This window comes from Pecten maximus, chromosome 6 (assembly GCF_902652985.1).
Source record: "Pecten maximus chromosome 6, xPecMax1.1, whole genome shotgun sequence".
NCBI classification, from domain to species: Eukaryota; Metazoa; Mollusca; class Bivalvia; order Pectinida; family Pectinidae; genus Pecten; species Pecten maximus.
The window spans coordinates 33,790,599-33,817,497 of record NC_047020.1 but is presented as its reverse complement, the minus strand read 5'-3'; the positions used below and the strand labels follow the sequence as shown (position 1 = coordinate 33,817,497).

The following is a 26,899-nucleotide window of genomic DNA, read 5'->3' as shown; positions in this document are numbered from 1 at the left end:
TCAACTAACGATATGTGTCAAACATGACTCACCTCTGGGATGTTTGATTAATGCTTCTGGTCTGCAATCAAATGATCAGAACAGACTGCGCGGGAAACACAACGAGAGGCAGGCTAAGGTAAGCCAGACATTTAGCCTAAATGTGCAGTAATCATACATAGTTGATGACAGTTAATCAGTTTCAGTTTTGGCTCCCTTTCAGGATCAGCTGTTCATTTGCATCAGAATCAGTTTTGGTGTAAATCATAATCAGAATCAAATCATATGTTCAAGAATTGTCCTTAATCGACATGTTTATCTAAATTGTATGACGTATTATTTATACAACATAAACAATAATTATATTCTCTTCTGGAATTTGGGCTTTTGTTTATTTTTGCTAATGAATATAAAATCCATACGACTGAATCGGACTCTGCTTTGGCTGAGGATCCTAGAGGCTAGACTGTAGTATTCGAATCGAGTCTAATGATATCTTCAGTCTGATCAGAGAGTGATAAAATAATATGCAAAATTACACTTTATTGTGATGGCCATTTTACTGATCATGATGGACATCTGATGTACGCCTGTTTATTTTGTTACTTATATTGACAAATCCCCACAGATCGTTTCATTGTTTGTCTGTAATTATATAAGTGCACCGAAAGTTATTTACATAAATGTGTAAACAGAACTAAAGCCCTGTCTTATCCAGTCCGTTAAATGACCGGAGGCCTTTATTTTACCTGCGGCAGCACAGTTGCCCGTAATTAGTTTGTCGTGGCTTCAGGGAAGTCTGATTACGTAACTGATGGCTTCACACCTTTCATGATACGTGATTGATTGACACGGTTGAGTGAACAGCCCATATGCTACCTGTGCGTAATTAAAGGGCGGTACACGTGCTTGTCAGTGTCTCAATCTTTGAAGTGTACATGTGACTCAAGTGAAGTGTCTGAATTTGGGTACATTCCATCATGGCTTGTTGAGGATAATAATAATCATTGTGCTATCACTGATGGACGATGACTTTAAATCAATTTACTGGTATAAACTATTGTCAAGTCATATTGTACTCGATATGATTGAAGTTATCAGGGTGTAATAGGGGGGTCTGACCATCACCTGTTCTCACTTCTGCTTATCACAGGTCTTTTTAAGGACAATCACGTACACATGTAGATAATATATAGAATTGATAGAGTAACTTCAAAATCTTGACCTGTACAATCATACTAGTCATCTGCTTTTGTTACATAGGCCAATAAATTAAACTATGTGGGGAATAACTATATATATAAGGTAAGAATTACTGTAGATTGAAATAGAATTATATATGGTACGTAGATGTCCATTTCTGGTTTATTTATATATTTAGGTTAAATGATAAATCAAGATTAATTCATGGTGATATAAATGTAGCTAGTTTATTTCTTATGTATTTATGAACCTGACACTTTGACTACATATCAGTTTAACACAAATTATTTTATATGTTGATTTCAATATCATATAGGCTGGTCAAGAAGAAAAATGTGACAACACAACAATCCTTAGCTTGCTGCAAGTAACCCAAAATGACACGAAGGCGTAGCGACTTGGAACGCTCCATGACAGAGTTGGAAATCCAAATGAGACGAGGAAATCCAGAGAAATGTATCCTGCTTTCCCACAGTGCTCCATCAGTGCAGATGTTTTATGCACTGAGAATGAGACTTGAGTCGAGCAGCGAGGTATGGCTACAAGAATTTCTGGACTTAGATGGTCTACAAAGTCTACTGACCTCCCTCTGTCAGATGACTGGTCGAGGTTTCACAAGTTTTTCCGATGCCATCTTCCAGCTTGACTGTATATCATGTATCCGGAATATATTGAATACCCATGTAGGATTGGATTTCATGATAAAAAATGATGGGTACACCTCCAAGTTAGCCCTAGGTTTGTATATTCATTGAATAATTAGTATTTATTTGTGTCAAAGCTTGTGTGTGTATATTGATGGTAACTATATATATAGAATATGAAGGAGACTGAGAAGTAGTTGAAAAAATGTCAACAGCAAAGTCTGCTTCATCTTCGCTAGCCAAGGCTTCTGATTACGTTACACTCCACGAACCCTTGGCAGATATAGGCGTCAGTTCTGGCCCTCTAGCGGTGATTCGAAATTACCACCCTTCACGCATGAAATTTTCGACCAATCAAAACAAGCGTTACCGATTTACTTCATCGGTGATGTTTACAAACACACATCGAGGTTTGGTGTCATTTCGATGAGATATGTGATCAATGACTTATATGAATTGATCAAACACTGCGAATGTTCCCCCAAAGATTGTGATTTTTGTATTTAGGTAAAATGCCATGACATAGTCGGCAATGTAGCTCTGTACTGGGTGCCGCATTTTTTGTTTACTGCGAAACCAAGCCAGAATGTAAAACGCGATTTGATTGGTTGCCCTGGGATTCCAGGGCGCGACGGTTTGAACACGACTATATCCGCCAAGGGTTCGTGGAGTGTAACGTAATCAGAAGCCTTGGCTAGCGAAGATGAGTCTGCTTTGGCCCAAGTTGTAACTATTTATTAATAAAACTGTCATATTCTTGAAATTTATTAATAATTCAACTCCAATGAATTTAAGTATGAATATGCCCTCATCAGAAAGTTCAACATTTTTGACTTTACATTTTAACAATAGTGAGTTAAGTAAACAATTAGCATTTTGACTTTTTGGTTATCATATATAGACTAAGTTAGTGGAATACAAATGTTACATAGTGATACATATTTGTATTTTTGTCTCTGTTTCTGATCGTCTGCATGATAATGCCAGTCTTGATTAGTGCATAAATTGCACATAGATTTCTCAATATTTTTTTACATGAAATTAATTCCTAATTTGTTATTTGACTCGCATATATTTTATTTGAGTAGATAATAACATATTTAGAAATATTTCAAAGTAACTTTCTCTTTTCAGCTTTGAACATTAGTAACACCTTACCCAAGAAACAGATCTTTGAGATGATGTCGGCCATCTGTGTCTACAGTAACCTTGGTTACGAGGCTGTCCTCTCCGCACTTGGCTACTTTCAGGTAAAACTCAAATCTTCCAATAATATTGAATAATTGGAATTTAGCTATTGTTTTGAGCTATAATAGTTAACAAAAATATCCAGGTTTTCAAATCATAGTGCAGGCACATGTCTTCTTATACCTAAAGGAAGCTACACCTTTAAAAAGTTTGAAGACACATTTTTCCAGGTTTTAACATTGCTTTTAAAAAAGAAATAAAGAATATTATTCAATAAAGAATGGGAATAAATTACTCCAATATGTTTACCTGACATTCTAATTAATGCAAATAATGTAAAACAATTAAAAATTTCATTAGATAATCACTAGAAATGAGACAATATCAATATTAAGTGCAAACACTGATATAACAAAAAAGTTAATATTAACAAATCATTGTAACAATTAAAATTGCATACTTACATTGACAATTTTGGGGTACAGTACATTTGGGGCCAAATATAGGCTTCTTCCCCTAGTGAGATTTTATCGATTTTACCAATTTTATGTTCATATATTCCAATCAGAAATTGTTTAAGAGTCCATGTATATAAGTTAGCATGGAGAAATGTCAATAAATGTAATTTATGTAATGTTTCACTTGCAGATGGATAATTAATTGTGAGATAAAAATGAAATGCTGAACATGTACATAATATATACATCCATTACCTTCAACAGAAAGAAATGGACCAGACTCATCGATTTAGCGTTGTGATCCATGAACTCAAGTCAGCAGAGACTGTGTCCTACAAGACGGCCATACTGACTTTTGTCAACACTATCCTAAACTGTACCCCGGACATGGTGGAACGCAATCGTCTCAGGAACGAGTTTGTTGGTAGGAGCTTGTTTACTAACTGATGTCATTTAGGTACAGAACCTCTCTGGCAGCTGATGTAGCATAAGTGGGTAAGAAGGATGGGGACGGTTTGATAAATACGTCAGACTCTGTTGAGGGTTTCCTCAGGGTAAAACATCATGTACATAATGAAAGACTATTTTTTTGTTTGTATCTATGTAATATGACGTTAGTATATATATATATGCAATATATTCAGCCATTTTTGGATGTCAATTGACAAACAGCCCAGTTTTTGTGTCAACTGTTTAGAGTTTGTTGGATATCTATATGGTTTATCTCTCCAGGGCTGAATTTTCTTGATGTCCTGACGTTTCTGAGAAAAGAGGAAGCTGATGATGACCTTCACCTTCAACTTCAGGTAATATACCATGTTAGGGACAGGTGTGTGATACTCCAGTAATGTACTTTGTAAGTGACAGGTGTGTAATATTCAGGTAATACACTTTGTCAGCGACAGGTGTGTAACACTCGAGTAATATACTTTGTTAGGGACAGGTGTGTAATACTCAGGTAATATACTTTGTTAGTGACAGGTGTGTAATACTCAGGTAATATACTTTGTTAGCGACAGGTGTGTAACACTCGGGTAATATACTTTGCTAGTGACAGGTGTGTAATACTCGGGTAATATACTTTGTTAGTGACAGGTGTGTAATACTCAGGTAATATACTTTGTTAGTGACAGGTGTGTAATACTCAGGTAATATACTTTGTTAGCGACAGGTGTGTAATTCTCAAGTAATATACATTGTTAGGGACAGGTGTGTAATACTCGTGTAATATACTTTGTTAGCGACAGGTGTGTAATACTCGGGTAATACACTTTGTTAGCGACAGTTGTGTAATACTCAGGTTATAAATAATAATAATGGTCTTTATTTATACTTGATAACATGTTGAGCTTAAAAACTCGTCTTACACATGGTCAACTGAGTGTTACTTCAGTAAAACACACCCATGACATATATATTTGTAATTGTTGTTTTTATTACCTGTCAGGTATTCCATGAAAAGAAGCATGCGGACGAGGAAGCATTGTGTCAGGATAACTTTGTAGACTTTAACAGTCCGGAGGACTTGGTGGATCTGATACAGAGCAAGGTAAAGGTTTAACTCTGGTCTAGATATGTAAAAAAGACCTATAAAAGTCTCATTCGGTCTTTGTTTTGCTGCAGTTTATGTAGAAAATGTTGGAATATGTGAATTGTAGAAAATTCCGTCAGAAAAATATTAATATTGCCTCCCCTGTGCCCCAGAGTAGGACTATAGGATTGCATTGTGACCCTTATCCTTCTGCACTGATTTTTTACGTTTTTGCGGTCCAAACGGTTGGTCCAGTTGGACCGGTGTTGTTTGTTAATGAAATAAAGACGGACCTGGTAATTTTATATTGTTTTCAGACGAGCCTTGGCAAAGACTCTCAAGTCATGTATTAATATTTGCAGGTCTGTCAAGATATATGTTTAAAATATAACATTTAAAAACTGACGAACCAGTTTGTCCGCATAAACGAACAGGCCCTAAGCTTGTCCGGGCTCTTCTCTTTCTCCTACAATTCATACTTTTCTGGGCACGAGGTCACCCACCTACTGTAAAAATGTTCACATATAGTGCACACTCGTGTATAGTGCGCAGGTATGTTTTTGAGGTTCGTTTAAAAAAAAATATGATTTCTTTTTTAAATTCTTTTTAATGTTTGTCTGCAGGGTAGCAGAATTCTACAGCATAAAACCTGGGTAAAAATCTATTAGTTATCAAAGGGGTGTCGTCATGTATCAAAAGTATGTCACTTTGACCTATCCCTTTTGACCTTCATCTATTGGTAGGAGGGGGTATCTGTGATTCCCTGAATGGTCTCAATTATACTGTGTGTTTAAATGATTTAATTGATGTGAGTGAAAGTGTGGATGGTAAAACAAAATTTTGCAGGATTCTTTCTTAAATGAAAAGAAACCTTTAAAGGAATAGCATTCACTGTTTCAATGTGTTTATAAGATAGTCTACAGTTTCATCAATTTATAGACTGCTTTAAATGTTAAACAGATTGATGTGTTAAAAATAATTTCTTGTTTTAGATATTTGGAACTCCAAAAATGGTTTCCTTTGTGAATATTCTGCAAGATCTTCTGGCAATAGACAGTGTCTATAACAAAAACAGGTAAGAAGGAGATATTGTGTTAATTGTTCTAGGTTGGGCAGCATAGTAAATAACTAATCCATCTATTGATTGAAATTATAACAACTAAGTTTCTAATGTTGATAGCCGTATTTCAAATTGACTTGATTCTGTGGATACCAGGAATATTCATATACCTATTGATTATGGAAAAATAACAACCAAACAATTGTTTTATATATAATATTGATTAGTGTGGTAAATTAATGTATACAAGGTGTTTTAAATGGTATCTGTAGCAACATGATTTTTACATCCTCTCACAACAATAAATGCTTAGATCTCAAGATTTAATATTTTTTTCTGTGGATAAAGTACATTAATTCTGAAAAAAATGTATAGAACATGTAATAGAATACAAAATAATGTACATTGTATGTGTAATAATACCTTTTTCTAGAGAAAATATCATTTGTTGTATAAAACTGCATTTAGGGGTTGTTGCCCATACAATGTGTATATGAAATAACATGGTTAATTTTTACTTTTTGGATTACTCCTGAAGTCTTTGGTCACTTTTGATGATTTGTACTTCTATATTTTGTACATCTCTGAAGAAGGCAACAGAATTAGAGCTATTTTTTCCTCACAGAAAATTTTCTTCTAAAATATGGAGGCATAATTTATTCATGAATAATGACATGAAAGTTTTTATAATGCATTCAATAGAAATATTAACTTTAAACTAGATCTGTTAAATTTATATAGATTGATTAAAAAAATAATTCCTTTAAACTAGATCTGTGAAACTTGACATGTTTCAAAAGTATCCAAAAGGGGTTGTTTGAAACCTATTTTTCTATGATTTAGTTGAAGTGCTAGTATATGGTATGTAGTTGTCCAGTGGTGTATGGTTCTATTTATAATAGCTTAACAATGTCTTGAGATATATGCCTATGTTGATATGGGGACGGAGATGTAATTTATAAATGCCTATATTGATATGGGGACGCAGATATAATATATAATCCATGATTTAACACCGAATTTATTACTTTATTTATCTGGAATATACATCAGTGCATTTCTGTTCATTGTATTTATAGTGTTGTCTCACTGTAATAACAAGTTTTGTCAATCATTGCTGGGTATTACATCAATACATCTATTTGTGAATTCATTCATTTAATACCAGGCTGGTATTCCATCTTCTTCTTTGTTCATCCTACTACTTCATCAAGTTAATATTCATGTGTTGATATTCATCTGTCATGCATAAATAATTTTCATCTATATATACAGTAATGTGTATGATTCATCAAGGATAAATAATAAATATTCATTAGGTATTCATCAGGTGTAAATATTTAAATATTCATCAAGTTGATTATTTAAATATTCATCAAGTTGATTATTTAAATATTCATAAAGTATAAATATTCATTAAAATATTCATCAAGTATAGATATTCAGTATATAAGATAAGTTCTGACTGTCAATTTTACATTTGAGATCATTTTAACTTTGGTGATTTGAGAAATGTAATGTTACCTGGCTTTTTGAGGTATCAGTGCTTAAACTATATTTTGATCTGCATCTACCTCTTTTTTAGTGTTTAACTCCTAATATTCCATCTGTTAATGAAATTACAAAAAAATGTTTTATTGCCCAGTTTCTTTGAGTGAGAGGCTATAAGTTAATCCCTTGTGCAGGTTTAATTTTGTATTTATCATATGTTGACTAATTGTTTTTGGTGTAGCACAAAGCTTTGGAAAAACATAGACAATCTGGTCCACCAAGCTATTCACACCTGTGGCTACGACGAAGTCCAATCATGTTCCAAGAATGACAAACTGGCCCTTGACCTTCTACCAGACGACTGTGACCTTGGCCTACAGTACATAACCAACTATCAACTGCAGTCAGATTTTATGCCAAAGGCAGGGTCGATGACGAAGTCAACTGATATCAAGGGTATGTCACAGTTAACCTCGTCAAGTCACCTATCGCCGAACCAAGACCTCAACAAGTGTGAAAACGATACTGGCGTCGAGTTGACTAACAGTAGTGATGAAAGGTCAAAGGTCGCATATAGAAATAATATGCTGGAATCACTGGACCTTAGCCATTATGATAACGTATTTCTTGGTGAGAAGGAGTTGAGTCTCGGTGTAGATACACCTACCAACAAGTCGGCCCTACAGCGCAGGTACCAAATCAAGAAAGCACCGACTCCTCAGCCTCGCAAGACGTTAAAACACTTCTCCTGGCTCAGACTCAGAGACAATACTGTTGGTTTGTACATTTTTGATATAAATTTCTCTTTGTTATGTATTAGAAAATATCCTATAAGTTCAAGTAATTCCTTAGGCCTTGGGTGCATCGCGCAAGTGAATTTAAATGGCTCATCCAGACAGCAAATGTAATTAATATCTTGAAAAAACTTCCTCATTAATGCATGTCATCTGCAAAACAGTCATAATAGCAGACATAAAACCCGTTGAATAAATCAATGAATCAATGAATTAATTATGTATGAATAAACCATTTAATATTTTAATAAATCAATTAATATTTGAATATATGAATAAATCCATTAATATATGAATATTTAAATTACAAAGAATAAAAAATGAGACTATAGAACTTGATCTCTTAAAGATCTGTCTAATTGAAGACTTTTAAATTACAAGGTAGTTAGAATTCACCAGGGCAATTCTTCACATAAATGTGAGGGCATATGATATTACATCACAGTTAACTGCCATATTTTACTGGGTATAACTCCAGGAGTCTAGTTCACTGAAAATGGGCAAAAGTGGGGGATGGGCCTATCTCTGATATGATCCGATAAAGGAGGGAAACATTTTGGCTACTGTCTTTGACTATAATATGAAAGAGGATAGACTGGTATAGCTGTGCTATAATATAAGATGAACGTCTTGTATAACATACGAATGTGAGAGAATGTTTTCAAAAAATTCAATTTTACTCCTTCCTGTTAAAAAAACATGATCTTAGTATTTTATAGATAATTTTGTACACAGCATTATTTAGGTGGTAAATTTGACAGAATCAAGGTCAACAGTTGAAATTGAATGTTGGTGAATCACCTCTGTTCTGTATCTACGGTAACAAGATAGGCTTTTGTAATCAGGTTTAAGAAGAAGCATGTGTAAATAGATCCATTGGTAATCATTCTAAATTGAATTTTGGTAAATTGTTTGCACAAACATTCTGCAGAAAAAAAATGTACACCAGCTAAATGAGTTTCACAGCTTGATTACAGAGAACTGATTTTCAAAAAATCACAAGAAATCAATGCCTTTTTCATGGCAGGTAGAAAATTAGTTTTCTTTTCCTGGAAAAATGTCAATCAGCTGAACAGGAAAAAAATCAATGTGCACACATACATGTGATTTTTGGTTCGAGCTAAATAATATAATTACAGCTCCATCTTTCCTGTCGTAACAGCAATCCCTACTTTGCCAACTTAAATTTTTTTTTCATTACTGTGTATTTTTTTTCTTTCTTTAAAAGAAACTGTATTTATACATCCATGTATGTTATTAAAGACTTTCTCTAAAAGGTTTCCCAGGAATACCACCTATTTTTTCTTATTTGATAACTTACCTATACATACTCTTCAAATGGATTTCTTTACAATTTGATTCTTAAAGATATTAAAGAAAGTGTATCTGATCACACACACAATTCTTTTATAATATTTTGATAATTTATAATGTATAAAAGCAGCTTTTGTCATTGATTCTTCTTCTTTGACTTCCATGCTTTGATTGGATTTTTTTGTAATTCTTAAGAATGCAATAGTAGGACCTGCCCCATATATTTATGTCCCTGAATTTGGGGGATGTTGCTTGTATAGTGTTGTGCATGCCTGTGTTCTGTCCATTCCATCATATTCTGAAACATAGCACATCTTGTGGAACCTTTTTACAAATTTGTGGGAATGTTGGTATAATATAGCCTAGCCTGTTAAACAGTTCTGTACTTTATACAGTAATCTGTAATGTGATTTTTACTGCTTTGTTAAAGCTATGTATTATAACTATGCCCTGTTATTTACTCTGTAGACCAACATAAGGACAGTGTATGGATGCCATCTGGTGGGAATCCGAGACTGTCTCCGGACTTTGATGAGTTGGAGCGACACTTCCATGTACAAGTGGGAAAGGATGGTGATATGAATGAGGTAAAAAATTAATGATGTAGTTATTAGCTCACCTGTTATGAGTAGCCGGGAGCTGATGCTGTACTACTACTTCCGGCATTGGTGTTAGCGTCCCACCCCATGACTTAAAAGGTTTTGGGGTAAGTGTTTGGAAAGCATGTAAGTCCAAAAGTATACACATTACACCCTTCTTATTTGGTTTATACATCTACAAGTGGTCTAGGAGTGATGTTATGTGATGTACAATTTCAAAATGACTTGCTTATACATACATAAAAAATGAATACATAGTGTGATTGCTGCTGCCGGTGAGCTTTGCAATCATTGATTACACTTGTCACCTGTCAAAACGTCATCTGTCAGTGAGGTAAAATTAATGATACAGTTTGTTTGTAATGGTACAAATGAGGTAAAAATTACCATTAATACCTTTATGGAATATACAAAATTAATGTACGTTGTGTGTACTTTATGCTTATAACTATTAGTTAAAATAAGACAAAATCTATTTGTGTTGAACAGGTGATCATACTGAGCCCACAGACTCGGAGAAACTTGAACTTGTTTCTGGGTCGGATGGAGATCAGTGCTGAGGAATTGATACAGAGCCTGGAAACAGGGAACTCTGTAGTCGTCAATCTGCCAACCCTCCGGTACCTCCTTCAAGTGCTACCCCAACCCCAGGAGGTAAGTAAACAGCTTCTCTTATACAGTCCAACCCTAGGGGAAGACAGTTATTGTGCTATACCCCACCCCTAGGAGGTAGGTATACAGCTACTCTGCTATACCCCGACCCCAGGAGGTCGGTACACAGCTACTCTGCAATACCCCGACCCCAGGAGGTAGGTACACAGCTTCTCTACTATACCCCGACCCAAGGAGGTTGGTAGACAGATACTGTGTATACCCCGACCCCAGGAGGTAGATACACAGCTACTCTACTATACCCCGACCCCAGGAGGTAGGTATACAGCTACTCTGCTATACCCCGACCCCAGGAGATAGGTACACAGCTTCTCTGCTATACCCGACCCCAGGAGGTAGGTACACAGCTTCTCTGCTATACCCCGACCCCAGGAGATAGGTAGGCAGATACTGTGTATACCCCGACCCTAGGAGGTAGATACACAGCTGCTCTGCTATACCCCGACCCCAGGAGGTTGGTAGACAGATACTGTGTATACCCGACCCCAGGAGGTAGGTACACAGCTTCTCTGCTATACCCCGACCCCAGGAGATAGGTAGGCAGATACTCTGCTATACCCCGACCCCAGGAGATAGGTAGACAGATACTGTGTATACCCCGACCCTAGGAGGTAGATACACAGCTGCTCTGCTATACCCCGACCCCAGGAGGTTGGTAGACAGATACTGTGTATACCCTGACCCCAGGAGGTAGATACACAGCTCCTCTGCTATACCCCGACCCCAGGAGGTTGGTAGACAGATAATGTGTATACCCCGACCCCTGGAGGTTGGTAGACAGATACTGCGTATACCCCGACCCCAGGAAGTTGGTAGACAGATAATGTGCTATACCACAACCCAATTCATGGATTTTATCAAATGCAGCTGAAATGTTCAAAGTAATTTGAAATAAAATCAATAGACTTTGCAACATGTATCGTATAATGCCATGCTACATTCTCAGGTGATCAGGACGAGATTCCTAGTAGAGCTAGTGAATTCTTACACCTCTAACTATAGTATATGTTACAGATATACATGCTTAGAACAGAGCATTGTATTAGTTTAAAAATATTTAATTAATATTCAAGTACTTACACACAACATCACAATACAAATCATATATACTGTTACATATAGGATTGTATTATTTGAAGTAACTAATATAGTTTTCATAAAAACTAAATGAACCTGAAAATATTTCCAGATTGCCACTCTACAGTGCTTTGACGGTCAGAGACATGACCTTGGAATGCCAGAACAGTTTGTGCTTCTTCTGGCGGATATTCCCGACTACGAAATCCTCATACAGGGACACCTTACCAAGGCAGAGTACACTTCTAGCCTCCAGAAACTGAAGAGCTCACTTAATGTGATGATAATGATGTGTAAAAAGATCATGCAGAATGGGGACCTCAAAGAGTTTATGCACTTTGTCCTACAAATTGGTAATTTCCTGAACCACGTAAGTGTTTCCTTTTTTGTTGCTTCATCATCCTCTTTTTGCTTTCAATCTGTAACTGGATATGAAAGGACCATATTAATACAGTACATGTCCAGGTATAAATTACAAATCTTCTTCAAGAACATCAATTTTCAAATAAAATCAAATCTGCTCCAAAATAAACTTATCTTATTAGGATTTTGCAAATGACACATTAATTAGTGAGAGCAAAATATGAAATTTCAGATAATAATCATTGGTGACGATTTTGAAAAGCAATTGGAGAACTAGTTGACCTTATATTTTATCAATATTTTCATTAGTCAGTTACAAGTGATTAAGGGGATTTAGATATATTAGCAACTGTTTAAAATGCTTTGTTTGTGATCAATATTAAAAATAGTGATTACAAAGCCTAAGACGTGTAATAAATATACTTGGGATGTACATAAATTTTCTACAAAAGGGCAATTGTGTGCTAAATTTAGAAAACTGATTATAATCGACAGTTGATCAATTTTGTGTTTCCGATTATTAATTCTGAAAGTGAAACTGATTCCAATCACTACTAAGCCAAAATAGTTAACCTAGCGAGTTATAAGATATATAACTGCTATTTCTGACACAACTTTTACACTTTTTGTGGAAAGTACTAATACACTAATTCTACTTCCCCCACTGTATGGTATTGATATGTGTGTTGTCCATGAGTGCTACGCTTGTTGGAGTTTTGGTTACACATCATCCATGGCAAGAAAAAATCAAGGGCTGGTATAGGTTTGGTCTTTGGGCAAGTAAATATTGGTGACTACTTGCCTGATTTTGGCAAGTGCAAAATTTCTTGTAACTTTTACCTTTTCCTTAGAGTAATTTAAGATACTACTACTGTACACATAATATATCACAATGATTTCAGGGATGTCTTCATGGAGATGCCATGGGATTTAAGATGTCCAGTTTGGAACGCCTAATTGACGTCAAGTCTTCCGTGCCCAATCGATCCCTGCTCCACCATGTCATCAAGATGGCCGAGGAAAAGGACAAGGCCATGCTGCAGTTTATTGATGACCTGCTCCCTCTGGAAAAGGCTGTCAGGTACAAGTGGAGATAACTTGAAAGATTGGAAATAATTTTAATACAGTGGCATGGTTTGGCCCTGCACTGGACATCTAGCTGTCAGGTACAAGGGGAGATAACTGACTGTATTAATAGAAAATAATTTTCATACAGTAGTATGCTCTGGCCCTACACTAGACAGTTAGCTGTCAAATAATGATAAAGGACTATAATATCTCGGACACCTTTGTGTTTCAGGGTTTTTTGGTCAAGGTCAAGGTCACTGTTACTATTTTTAGGGGAGGCCATTTGGGGACATTCATTGCTTTAGCGATAACCTGTGTGCTTGTTATATAAGGGCCTGTGGTGGCTGAGTGGTTAAGGTGTCCCGACACTTTATCACTAGCCCTCCACCTTGGGGTTACGACTTTGAAAACCAATGTGGGGCAGTTGCCAAGTACTGACCTTAGGCCAGTGGTTTTTCTCGGGGTTCTCCAGCTTTCCTCCACCTCTAAAACCAAGCACGTCCTTAAATGACCCTGGCTGTTAATAGGACGTTAAACAAAACAAACCAAACCAAACCAAAATGAATTTGTTAAAAAAACCTTTTTTATTACCTTCACAGTTCCTCACTGTTTGACATGAAGGGGGAGATCTCTAAGTTTAACAAACAACTGTGTTCCTTTGTCCAACTTCTGGCATATGGCGACTACCGCATGAAGGCCAGATTCCATACTTTTATTGAGGTAAGTCCAGAAATCATCTTGATTCATCAGGGCTTACAGCTTCCCTGTGTAAATCTTCTTTTCTGATGGTCGGGATTTCTTTCCTTCACTATTGCATAGATGTTATCTGGTTTTAATTAAATCCTGCACTATACATGTACCTGTATATTGAACAATTTCAGAGTTAAACAAATTAGCATATGCAGAGGTGCCAACCCTTCCTCTTTTGGCGTAATCCTTACGATTTTTAGGTATAAAATACGCCTTCCGCTTTTTCATGACTTTTGTACGATTTTATAAAAAAAAATCGAAATGTTTCCTAAATCCGGAATTCTGATGTCCGTTTCCACTAGATCTGTTAGAATCCGCGCTCTCGATCTCCTGTGCGTTTGTCACCATTAGTATTATTTATACATCATTTTCAAGCATATGAACGATCATGAATGGTCTTCCCAAGTTTATCAAAATGGCGGAAAAACGTAGTCTGACAGCTGAAGACGAAACCGTAAAATCAGTAACACCAAAGAAAAAAGTTAAGTCGCAATGGAACCAGAGATTTAAATCTGAATACAAGGAGCGTTTTCCTTTTATTGTTCAATCCGATCGGGATGAATATACTGCAAGATGTGTTACTTGCAATTGTGATTTTAGCATTGCACACGGTGGGGAAAATGACATCATACATACGAAGCACTGAAATCACAGACAGACTATATCAAGGTAAAACTAAATAAAATTAACATTTCTTATTTTTTTAAACATATATTTGAGTTATTTTCCCAAACCAAATTATCTGAATTGTGTGCTGCTTATGCCCAGAATGCATTTCCGGACACTTGAAACCCGTCAGCGTCTGGGGGCCTCGTCGGCCCCCACACCCCCTGAAATTTTTTTTTTTCTCGCTCCGCTCGAAAACCTTCCTCTTTTCAATTAATCATTGTTGGCACCTCTGCATATGACTTTGACTAGTTGATAGTTTCCAAAAAATAAGGCTTTTTAATATCCTTTATTATTATGGAACTTGGTTTAAATTTATGCTCTGCACGGCAATGCTAAAATACCTTCTTTTTTGTGTGAAATCTTTCTATTATTAGCTATGTAAATAGCAAGCAACTATATCCGTTCTGTTTTCTATTTTCTGTAATTTAGTATTTATTTTTGTAGGAAGTGAAAGAGGAGCTAAGAGACATACAAACATCCACTAACACCCTGCGGGAGTCCACACAACACCTGGCCCACTATCTGTGTGAGGATCTTGGCCAGTTTGAGCTGGAGTCTACACTCAAGTGTCTACATGCATTCTGTAGACAGGTCAAGAAATGTCAAAAGGTAGGTTAAATGTCACAGTCAGGATGGGTCAAAAGTGGGGTTAAAGGTCACACTGAAGGTCAGTATGTGTCAAAAGTTATATTAAAGGTCACACTGAAGGTCAGTATGTGTCAAAAGTTAGATTGAAGGTCAGTATGTGTCAAAAGTTAGATTGAAGGTCACTAAAGGTCTTTATGTGTCAAAAATTAGATTAAAGGTCACACTGAAGGTCAAGATGTGTCAAAAGTTAGATTAATGTCACACTGAAGGTCAGGATGTGTCAAAAAGTAGATTAAATATTATGCTGAAGTGTCAGAAGATTTGATCATCCTGAAGGTAAGGAATGCAATACTGTTTTTACAAATCACTGTCACAGATCTCGATAAATATGTTAGCAAGTAATTAATGATATTCTACCGGATAGGTCAAGTTGTGGCAATAAATTAGTTTGGTTCATAGTTGTAAGATACATTATTCGTCTTTACAGGAAAATGAATGTTTACATAAACAGAACCAGTTGGCTAGAAAGAAAGCCGACCTGAAATCCATGACAAAGAACAGATTGCTTTCCTTGGAGTTTGGTAAAGATGCAGGTACATACAACTCTATATAGATATATTTAGACAATAGATAAAAACATTGAGATGATTCTGTATCTTCCATGTATACATATCTGCAATAGCTTTAATGCAAATCAAGTAGAATTATGAGTTCTCCAAAAATTATGCATCTTTATCATAATCTCCCCTCCCCATTATGAAACCAAGATAATGTATATGGCTGATCATCCATCTGTAGACAGGGGGTTTACCATCAGTAATACTCCATACTCTTTCAATAAGATTTTATGAAACAAGATACAAGTACATATACTTTATATCATTCACTTTAGACCTTTAGGATAGATTACAAAATAGCAGTTTGATTCCCCAATTGCAGGTGAAAAGGTATGGGATCCCCTACCCAACCACATGGGTTTTCTCAGGGTGCTCCATTTTCCTTCCACACTAAGACTTCTCGTGCGATTCCATCCGGTTCAACAAGAGTGATTTATATAAAATGGTATAAGTTGTTAATTAGATAAAGTTTACAGATTGGCAGATCATACAGTCCTATGTTGCATGTCTTTCATAATATATTTAAACCATTATTTATTTAATTCTCTTTTATGATCTTTACCTTTACTTATTCTTCTGATTAATATTCTGGAATGTTCTACAGGTGCGAGCTCTTCTATGATGGAGGACAGAAACAAAATCCTAGAGAAGATACTGGATGACCTTCACCGAGGTAATTTCCGTCCAGCTGTGACACTAGAGGCTCACACTCCTGACATGGACATGGATCCGATGGAGTTCAGCGACATCAGTTTTGTTGGTAGTCCCTTCCCGATGCGACCTACCTGTGAGGCTATGGACGAAGACTTCCTCACCCCCCCGCCCAGCAAGACCGTTGGACCGCGCACAAGCTCAGGTACACCATATTTTGAATAAGATTCATGATATATCTTGAAAAAGTGTTTAGGGCTATTTCATTAAAATATCTACCCTACCCAAGGGCCCCAAAATTAATCACTTCTATCCATGGTTGGACTTCCTTCCTATTAGTTCTTTGTAATTTATTAAATAAATTCTATTGGCGGTACCCCTTAACAATACCTGAAGTCCTGGGGTAGGATAGATGTTTTATTGGAATAGCCCTTATCTTTAACTTCACAGTGGTTGAAAAGTGTTTTGGAGCTTTTGAAAATGTCTGTTTCCTTAGCAACCAAAGAATGCAAATGACAATTCTTGATGACAGTTCATTGTTCGTAAATGGGATGAATGTGGAAAGTCTAGGTCATGTTTTATCCATAAATTCTCTTCTTCAGACCCATTTTACAATAATATTCCATCTGAAGACACTATCAGACCATCGTGTCGTCAAAAGAAGGCAATATTTGTTTTTAGTACATCACGTTTACAGTTAAATTTGCTATGATCAATACTCACCTGAATATTCACTGGAGGACCTGTCAGCATCAGGTCTTTTTGACGTCATTGTCCAGCACAACAGTTATGCCATTCATGTTCTAATTCACCAGTTCAAATGAAGATGAATTATTTATCAAATAGTACTCAACACAACTGCAAAAGCTTGAATGTTACTTGATATACTCAATGCCCTATAGTCACCCCACGCATGACCCTCACTGTAAACACAGTGTAGAATGTAACATTGATACATATGTATATTCAATTATTCACAATAGATTCACATTCAATCTCCCACCAAGTTTGATATCAAAAGGAGGAGAGTGTACCAGTATCCTCATAGTAACCATGGATGTGGCCAATGGGAAGCCAGTATTCTGTCATGTGATGTACTAAAGTTCAGTATTGCTTTAGCATCAGACTGGATAGTTCATAAACTTACTAGGTTATTTCCTAGGGTCATTTCTAAAGAGGTTTTACAAATAGTTAATCCATTCAACATAATTATAAACAAAATTTGATCATTTTATAGAGTAGTTTCACATTATACACATGTTGCTTGTAACTTTAACATTTGTGTATATATATCTACTGCAGAGGCTGATATACTGGCAGATGATTCACAGCAGGACATCACTATAGAATTCTCTAAAGACTGCATTGAAAATTACGACGAGGAACCCAAAAACTGGGTGGTACCAAAAACTGTGGCAAATAGTTTGGAACCATTCGCAGATCGTCGTTTGGACATGGTGAAAAAACAAACCAAGCATCAGGGCCACAATAGAAGCCGTAGTGATCTGGCAAATTCTATTGTCACGACGGAAAAATGGATGCAGTATGAAGAGTTACGACACCAGGAGTCGATACATGAAGACGTTGCAGCTCCGTTGGCCGAGCCTGAGAGTATGTGTGCTATCTCGACGCTAAATCTTGAAAATCATGGAAGATTTGTAGACAGAGAGGATGTTAAACTATTTGAGGAACAACAGAAGGAAATGAAAGAAGATAACGTTTGTTCTGTAGAAGATGGGCCGATTTTGAAGTTGCCACTGTCTGAACTTTTGCCCGACATGAAAAGCTGTATGGATACTAAGGACATGGAGGTAAAAAGACCAGAAAAGAGATCATCGGTTTCTAACTTTTTCAACAAAATATCTCGTGCAGTACTGAAACCCAAGAATGTGTATAATACCCCAGGATCTGCTGTGTCATCTAATACAAAGAGTCAGAAAGAGGGCTTCAGGATGTTTGGGCGAAGGAAGACGACATCGTCGTTGACATCAGAAAACTAAAGAGAATATAGCAGTGGTTGAGCGTATGTCACAACGGTTATCGTCAGTCGACAAAAAGTTTGCTGTACAAGAGCTCCGGAAAATTAAACACAACAAACTCAGAGCCTCAAAAGGAAAATAAGTCTCATGTTACATGCATTTATAGATGTTTTACAAACACAATTTAATAGACATGTTTCCTATCAAGTAAAGGGAGGTAACTCCTCCAGGGATAATCCCTCTCAGCAGATCACTGTCACATCTGTATTCAGAATAATAAACTTGGAATTCCTTGAATACAATTATAACCTTGGTACGCTATGGTGCAATATTTAAGTATCTGGCTTAAAATTGAATATCTTGAATATGCTTTAGTAGAATATTTTCCCAAAATGGATTTGTTTGCAAAAATCTTCAGAGCTGTGCTTGCATGAAAGCAGTCACAATTAGTAAACAGAGTCCACATTTGTGATAGTTAAATATCTGAAGTGTGGACCTTACCCTACAGGTGCCTATTATTTTATTATGTGTGTATTTTTATTTATTTTTTGTTGCAATTTACAAGTGCTCACTTTCTCTTTCTAAATTAAATCTAGGACTAAGATTGTCTTTGTATGGTTTCAGAAAGCATTTGCTCAGTAGATGCATTATCTTGTTTGATATCTGTTACATGTGTTCAATCAGGTCTTAAGTGAAATATTGCTTGTTTGTCTCTAACCGAAGAACTAAGGAAAAATCCTTTCTTATCTTTTTTTTCCCACCAAAATCATTGGAAACATAACCCATCTAGTACAATGTAGTGTATGTATTACCATGCATCAAAGTTCACAAAATTGTATCAAATTATTGTTTGAAATTAATTTAATATTTTTTAAAAATAATATAAAATATTTTTCCTACCTACCAAGCAAACTTGAAATCCTAAGCCAGTTTGAGAAACAAACATTTAATTAAAACTGGCCTGATATATTTGTTCAACATGTCTTTTGCAGGTGTTTCTGTAAAGACATACACCATAATGTGTTCAGTGTAGTAACACAGGGACTTAGCACAAGGGAATTTGTGACAAGTCCCTGTGCGTAGTAAGTAGATAAAGTGTATATAGGGCTTACATTGCGTGGTAATTTTTACTATCGCTAGTGATCATCTAGTCATTTTTTTGCCATAATGTTTTCTAAAAATGTCTCTGAAAAAAAAAGTTAAAAAATAAAAATCTTTGAATTATTATCACCATTGTTAAAATATTTGATAACTCTTATAAGTTTTCTTTTTCAAAAATGTAAATGGGAAACATCTATTTATATCTATGTTCATTAAAAAAGGAAATCAGGTTACTGCGAAACCAATCAAATCGCCAATCTGGATCATATCGGTTCTGGCTTAGATGAGAATCAAAGTACACTTAAATTTCCTGGCATAAATTTTGTTTTACATATTTTTCCTCATTGAGTAATGTTAACGTTATATAGAAGTTACAAGTTTTAAAATGAAATATTTTAAGATAGTTAGACATGGAATCAAAATGATTTTTGTATGCACAGTTGTTATCTAATGGTTGTGACAGTCACCAACGTTTAGGTGCATTTTTTTTTTTGGCGTTGTAGTCAGTCAGTGCACATGTACATAACTGTAATTATATTTGTTAGTATTGTATTTATCCAGAAATAAGCCCATGTCTGGTAATAAGCCCATGCCTGGTATAAAAAATAGACATGTCCATGCCTGGAAATAAGCCAAGCCGTGTTAAATTGCTAGCATTGTCCTGTAATAAGGCAACTCTGCTTTAAATCAAAATATGTGTGTTTGTCCCCTTGGCTAACTACAGAATAATTATGGTATGTCTAAATTTATGTGTTTGTCTCCTGGATTTACTTAAAGATAAATACAGTATGTCTAAGTTTGTGTGTTTGTCCTCTGGGCTTACAGTATGGTCTAAGTTTATCTTGGCTTACTAAGGATAAATACGGTATTGTCTGAGTTTGTCTCGGCTCACTATAGGATAAATACAGTAAAGTCTAAGTTTATCTGGGTTAACTACAGGATAAATATGGTAAAGTCTACTACAATAAGTTTATCTGGGTTAACTACAGGATAACTACAGTATAGTCTAAGTTTATCTGTTTGTCTCCTGGGCTAACTACAGGATAAATACGGTATAGTCTAAGTATATCTGGGCTTACTACAGGATAAATATGGTATAGTCTAAGTTTATCTGGGCTTACTACAGGATAAATATGGTATAGTCTAAGTATATCTGGGCTTACTACAGGATGAATACGGTATATTCTAAGTTTATCTGGGCTTACTATAGGATAAATACGATTTAGTCTAAGTTTATCTGGGCTTACTATAGGATAAATACGGTATATTCTAAGTTTATCTGGGCTTACTATAGGATAAATACGGTATATTCTAAGTTTATCTGGGCTTACTACAGGATAAATATGGTATAGTCTAAGTATATCTGGGCTTACTACAGGATGAATACGGTATATTCTAAGTTTATCTGGGCTTACTACAGGATAAATATGGTATAGTCTAAGTATATCTGGGCTTACTACAGGATAAATACGGTAAGTCTAAGTTTATCTGGGTTAACTACAGGATAAATATGGTATAGTCTAAGTATATCTGGGCTAACTACAGGATAAATACGGTATAGTCTAAGTTTATCTGTTTGTCTCCTGGGCTTACTACAGGATACATATGGTATAGTCTAAGTTTATCTGGGGGCACTACAGGATAAATACGGTATAGTCTTAAGTTTATCTGGGCTTACTACAGGATAAATACGGTATAGTCTAAGTTTATCTGGGCTTACTACATGATAAATACGGTAAGGCTAAGTTTCTGTTTGTCTCCTGGGCTTACTACAGGATAAATACGGTATAGTCTTAAGTTTATCTGGGCTTACTACAGGATAAATACGGTATAGTCTAAGTATATCTGGGCTTACTATAGGATAAATACGATAAGGCTAAGTTTATCTGTTTGTCTCCTGGGCTTACTACAGGATACATACAGTATAGTCTAAGTATATCTGGGCTTACTACAGGATAAATACGGTAAGTCTAAGTATATCTGGGCTTACTACAGGATAAATATGGTATAGTCTAAGTATATCTGGGCTTACTACAGGATAAATACGGTATAGTCTAAGTTTATCTGGGCTTACTACAGGATAAATACGGTAAGGCTAAGTATATCTGGGCTTACTACAGGATAAATACGATTTAGTCTAAGTTTATCTGGGCTTACTATAGGATAAATACGGTATATTCTAAGTTTATCTGGGTTTACTACAGGATAAATACAGTATGGTCTAAGTTTATCTGGGCTTACTACAGGATAAATACGGTATAGTCTAAGTATATCTGGGCTTACTACAGGATAAATACGATTTAGTCTAAGTATATCTGGGCTTACTACAGGATAAATACGGTATAGTCTAAGTATATCTGTTTGTCTCCTGGCTTACTACAGGATAAATACAGTATTAGCTTTGGAGTGGTTTGTTTTACATGATAGTCTTTCACACACTATAGGTGCTTTCACTGACCTTTGTTTTCTGTGTTGTAGTTTTTGTACAGAATGTGATAATTATTGTATACTGTATTACCGCCATCACATTCCAATCACTTGTCCATTTCCATTTATATATTTAAAAATATTGGTTCTGATAACCCAGCCACCCCATCAATATTTGTTTAATTCTTGATAATTTTTTTTTCTTTTATAAAAATCTTCTGATCATGTGACAATTTCTATCTTTAATTGATAACAAGATGGAATATGGATTCATTTAAAAACAATGTGCATTTTTTTTCCTCAGTGCGGATTTAAGTTCATGGAAATTTTTAGAGCTGTCCTTTTAGATAAAGAATAATAATGGGAGGAGAAGAGTGTTTTTTATTAGTAGGACATGAATTATCAGACTTGAAATGCTAGATTAAGAACATGAAGAAAGAGAAAAAAAGAAAGAAAAGGAAAAAGCTATTTGTAGATGATGGTTGCTTATGAAATAGTGCCTTGGGATACACATTTTGCTAATGACTTTTTGTAGCTAAGATAATTTAATCATTTCAGTTAAAATTTCTTATCAGTTAAAGTTGCTTAATGAATTGGATTTGATCATCTGAAAAAAATACATAGACTACAGAATTTGAATTCTCGTTGATTTGTTAGTAAGATGGTTTCAACAGAATTCCACAAGTTGATTCTATTTTTGAATTTTCACTCCTAGCCTGCTACACTAAGAAGGGTACCCGATCAAATTTTATCTAGAGTTAATTGGGAAATTTTCATTTTGGGTAAATTTATTTTTAAGAAATTTGCATGCTGGCATAAATTGGTAACTTCTTTTTATATAGATTGATAAAGCAAGAATTACAGAATGATAAAGATTAAAACAATGCAAAATAAAAAGGGAGACAACTTCTCCAGATTGGTAAATATACAGTATATAGACTTAGGTTTCAGCACATTTTCTTGCCATGTAGTTTTGACACCTCATCCCTTTTTCTGTTCAGTTTCACTCATACTGCTATTTTCATTATTTCATTTAATATCTGTTTTGTTTTGTGCAATTTTGTGTGTCATTTTGGTGATATAGAGGTTGTGATATATATTTACTTTGTGAAATGTTTGTTGTCTGAACACATAAAATACATAATGCAGAATTTTTATTAGTAAGCTAACAATTCACTTAGGTTTTCTCTAGATACCTGTGTCATTGTGTAGGATTTTTATGAGGGTTTAAAATGAAATTTTCAGTTAGGATGAGGAATCTCCATCATCAGAGAATATTATTCAGTCGACAAAGACTCAACGTACCCATTTCACCACAAAAGGGATGAAAGATTCACATAGTATACATCATGATGTATGATATATAATTACCCTAAAATTTCTTAAAAAAGTAAAACTATTTATAGTGTAGAAGGACGTTTTTTGATTAAAGATTTTTGAAATTCAGGGTATTTCACTAAAAATTTTGATTCCATTGTGATATTTTGGAGGTAATTTTTAGAAGCTGATGTATTTGGTAAGAAAAAATTACGTCATTTTCAAAACTTTTTTTTTTAAGTTCATGTTTACAAGAAATCATATTACACTATACACTATATAATGAAAAACTGACGTAGTATTGTATAATTAGGTGTATTGTATGGTCCCTTTGTTCTGTGTTGGTATTGTCTTTATAAGAACTATTCATTGTTCGACATGCTTACTATTGTATTAGGAATCATGATTATTTCACAATTCAACAGTATTAATTTTGTTGTTAATAGATCAATTTTTCTTGTCGGATTGATTTTTTTGAACTTTTATTGTAAAACGTTTTTGTGCATTTTCTAAATCGGCAGAAAAATGGCAGCAAATAACGTGTCTCGGTATAACTTTTCTCAATATAATCAAATGTGTCTCGTATATGATTTTTTGATGAATGCTGTACATTTGTTGGAAAAATACATTTTAGTAGATGTTGACAGAAAATCAAAAAAATGTTGTATAACATTTCTATATACACTGTAATTGCGTTATATGCCATTACTGAAATAATTACTTTTATATACAATTTTTAAACACATTAAACCTACCAATGTATTTATACATATATAAGTGTGATACCTATATAATAATACATTAACACTGTGTGGATTTTATACTATATATTTAAACATTGATAACAGGGTTTCATAATTACAAAACATATAACTATGTTAAAATATTTAACAATTTTTGTCTCTATATGGTTATAAATATATATCTATATTATATTAAACAGGATATAATTTAATGTAATTTTATATACAATGGTAGTAACATTCTAAATTAAGCATATCTTTATACACGTATAATTAACCAGAGTTACTTCCCTTACATCATATGTATCAGTAAGATTTTTGAACACAGACAGACCGTTGTCCAGTTTGAGTTCGTAGACTGGCCTGTAGGCCATTTGATTGATCACTTAAGTATTCATTATAACAGTTTGTAGACTGAATGGATTTGTCCACAAGCTGACTGTTAATAACTTGGTGTTTGGACCAGCAGTGGACTGGGCATTGACTTGACCACACATCAGTATATTAAAGTTGCCTTTATCTTTGAGAGCTTGACCTTGAATTGACCAGTGTGTACTCATTTGTCTGTTGTATTTTATTTGACAATATTGAAACTTGACTTATCTAGACTAGTTTCAGTTTACAGTAGACTGGCGATTTTATTGTTACCACACTATTGTCATAATTCTGGACATAGGATAGTCCTATTGTAGGGACATTCCATGTGGCTTCAGCTAGACTGACTGTGAGGCAACTCGGCCCCTGTTAGACTGACTAATGTGACGATCCTAGTCACCAGTTAGCCTGACTATTGTGACGATCCTCGTCCCCAGTTAGCCTGTCTATTGTGACGATCCTCGTCCCCAGTTAGTCTGTCTATTGTGACAATCCTCGTCCCCAGTTAGTCTGACTATTATGACGATCCTAGTCACCTGTTAGTCTGACCATTGTGGCGATTCTTGCTCCCAGTTAGTCTGGCTATTATGACGATCCTAGTCACCTGTTAGTCTAGCTATTGTGACAATCCTCGTCCCCAGTTAGCCTGACTATTATGACGATCCTAGTCACCTGTTAGTCTGACCATTGTGGCGATTCTTGTTCCCAGTTAGTCTGGCTATTGTGATGATCGTCCCCTATTGGATTTACTTGTGACGATCCTCGTCCCTAATTAGGCTGACTATTGTGACGATCCTCGTCCCCAGGTAGTTTGACTATTGTGACAATTCTTGTCTCCAGTTAATCTGACCACTGTGACGATCCTCGTCCCTGTTTAGTCCGACCATTGTAACAAACCTCATTCCTAGTTAGTATGACTATTGTGGCAATCCTCGTCCACAGTTAGTCTTGCTATTGTGACGATCCTCGTCCCTAGTTAGTCTGACAATTGTGACAATCCTCGTCCCCAGTTAGCCTGACTATTGTGACGATCCTCGTCCCAAGTTAGTCTGGCTATTGTGACAATCCTCGTCCCAAGTTAGTCTGGCTATTGTGACAATCCTCGTCCCCAGTTAGTATTGCTATTGTGACGATCCTCGTCCCTAGTTAGTCTGGCTATTGTGACAATCCTCGTCCCCAGTTAGCCTGACTATTGTGACGATCCTTGTCCCAAGTTAGTCTGGCTATTGTGACAATCCTTCGTCCCCAGTTAGTCTTGGCCATTGTGACAATCCTCGTCTCAAGTTAGTCCGACCATTGTAACAAACCTCATTCCTAGTTAGTATGAATATTGTGGCAATCCTCGTCCACAGTTAGTCTGGCTATTGTGACAATCCTCGTCCCCAGTTAGTCTTGCTATTGTGACGATCCTCGTCCCAAGTTAGTCTGGCTATTGTGACAATCCTTCGTCCCCAGTTAGTCTGGCCACTGTGACGATCCTCGTCCCTATTTAGTCCGACCATTGTAACAAACCTCATTCCTAGTTAGTATGACTATTGTGGCAATCCTCGTCCACAATTAGTCTGGCTATTGTGACAATCCTCGTCCCCAGTTAGTCTGGCTATTGTGACAATCGTGGTCCTCAGGTAGTCTGGCTATTGTGACGATCCTCGTTCCCAGTTAGTCTGGGTATTGTGACGATCCTCGTCCCCAGTTAGTCTGGGTATTGTGACGATCCTCGTTCCCAGTTAGCCTGACTATTGTGACGATCCTCGTCCCCAGTTAGTCTGACTATTGTGACGATCCTCGTCCCCAGCTAGTCTGACTATTGTGTCAATCCTCGTTCTCAGTTAGTCTGGCTATTGTGACGATCGTGGTCCTCAATATGACCATTGTGACGATCCTCGTCCTCAATATTTGTTATGAGATGAGACCTCGTGTCTCAGCCTGTTGTGGTGTTCTTCGTTCTCAATAACTCTATTTTAATCAGCCCTTTCCCAAGTTTGGACTAACGTCCATAGTATGCATCATTTCAATGTCAAAAAAGATTTAATCATTTATTGCTAATTCCCTTTTGGACGTACAGAACACATCACGTTCGTGGTAGAACCTGATTGTTTAAAATCTTTACCTAGCACTTGACCACAGAACATTGTTCAATAGAAGAGATTTATCGGGTACTTGTTACGTTCTCATATTAGAATTCGGTACAGGATTTCCTTTTAAATCCCGCTGTATCATTGAGGGTCTTGATAATCAAGT

General features: G+C 35.7%; 1 protein-coding gene across 1 annotated transcript; it reads left to right on the top strand.

Annotated features, from left to right (window-relative positions):
• On the top strand, positions 1-24,345 carry LOC117329591 (inverted formin-2-like). Its single transcript, XM_033887601.1, has 17 exons — positions 1-118; positions 1,499-1,920; positions 2,961-3,076; positions 3,737-3,896; positions 4,205-4,278; positions 4,920-5,021; positions 5,996-6,078; positions 7,796-8,331; positions 10,131-10,249; positions 10,751-10,915; positions 12,123-12,380; positions 13,276-13,454; positions 14,041-14,161; positions 15,305-15,469; positions 15,936-16,041; positions 16,670-16,921; positions 18,019-24,345. The coding sequence occupies exons 2-17, from the start codon at positions 1,560-1,562 to the stop codon at positions 18,714-18,716; spliced, it is 3,495 nt and encodes a 1,164-aa protein (XP_033743492.1). The 5' UTR covers positions 1-118; positions 1,499-1,559; the 3' UTR covers positions 18,717-24,345.
• Positions 24,346-26,899: the final 2,554 nt, after the last annotated feature.

Excerpts from the sequence above, each read along its gene's own strand:
- LOC117329591 (XM_033887601.1), top strand. The coding sequence starts at position 1,560 with ATGACACGAAGGCGTAGCGACTTGGAACGCTCCATGACAGAGTTGGAA. Across the intron at positions 10,250-10,750 it reads AGGATGGTGATATGAATGAG|GTGATCATACTGAGCCCACA; the intron begins GTAAAAAATTAA and ends TGTGTTGAACAG. Across the intron at positions 12,381-13,275 it reads TTGGTAATTTCCTGAACCAC|GGATGTCTTCATGGAGATGC; the intron begins GTAAGTGTTTCC and ends CAATGATTTCAG.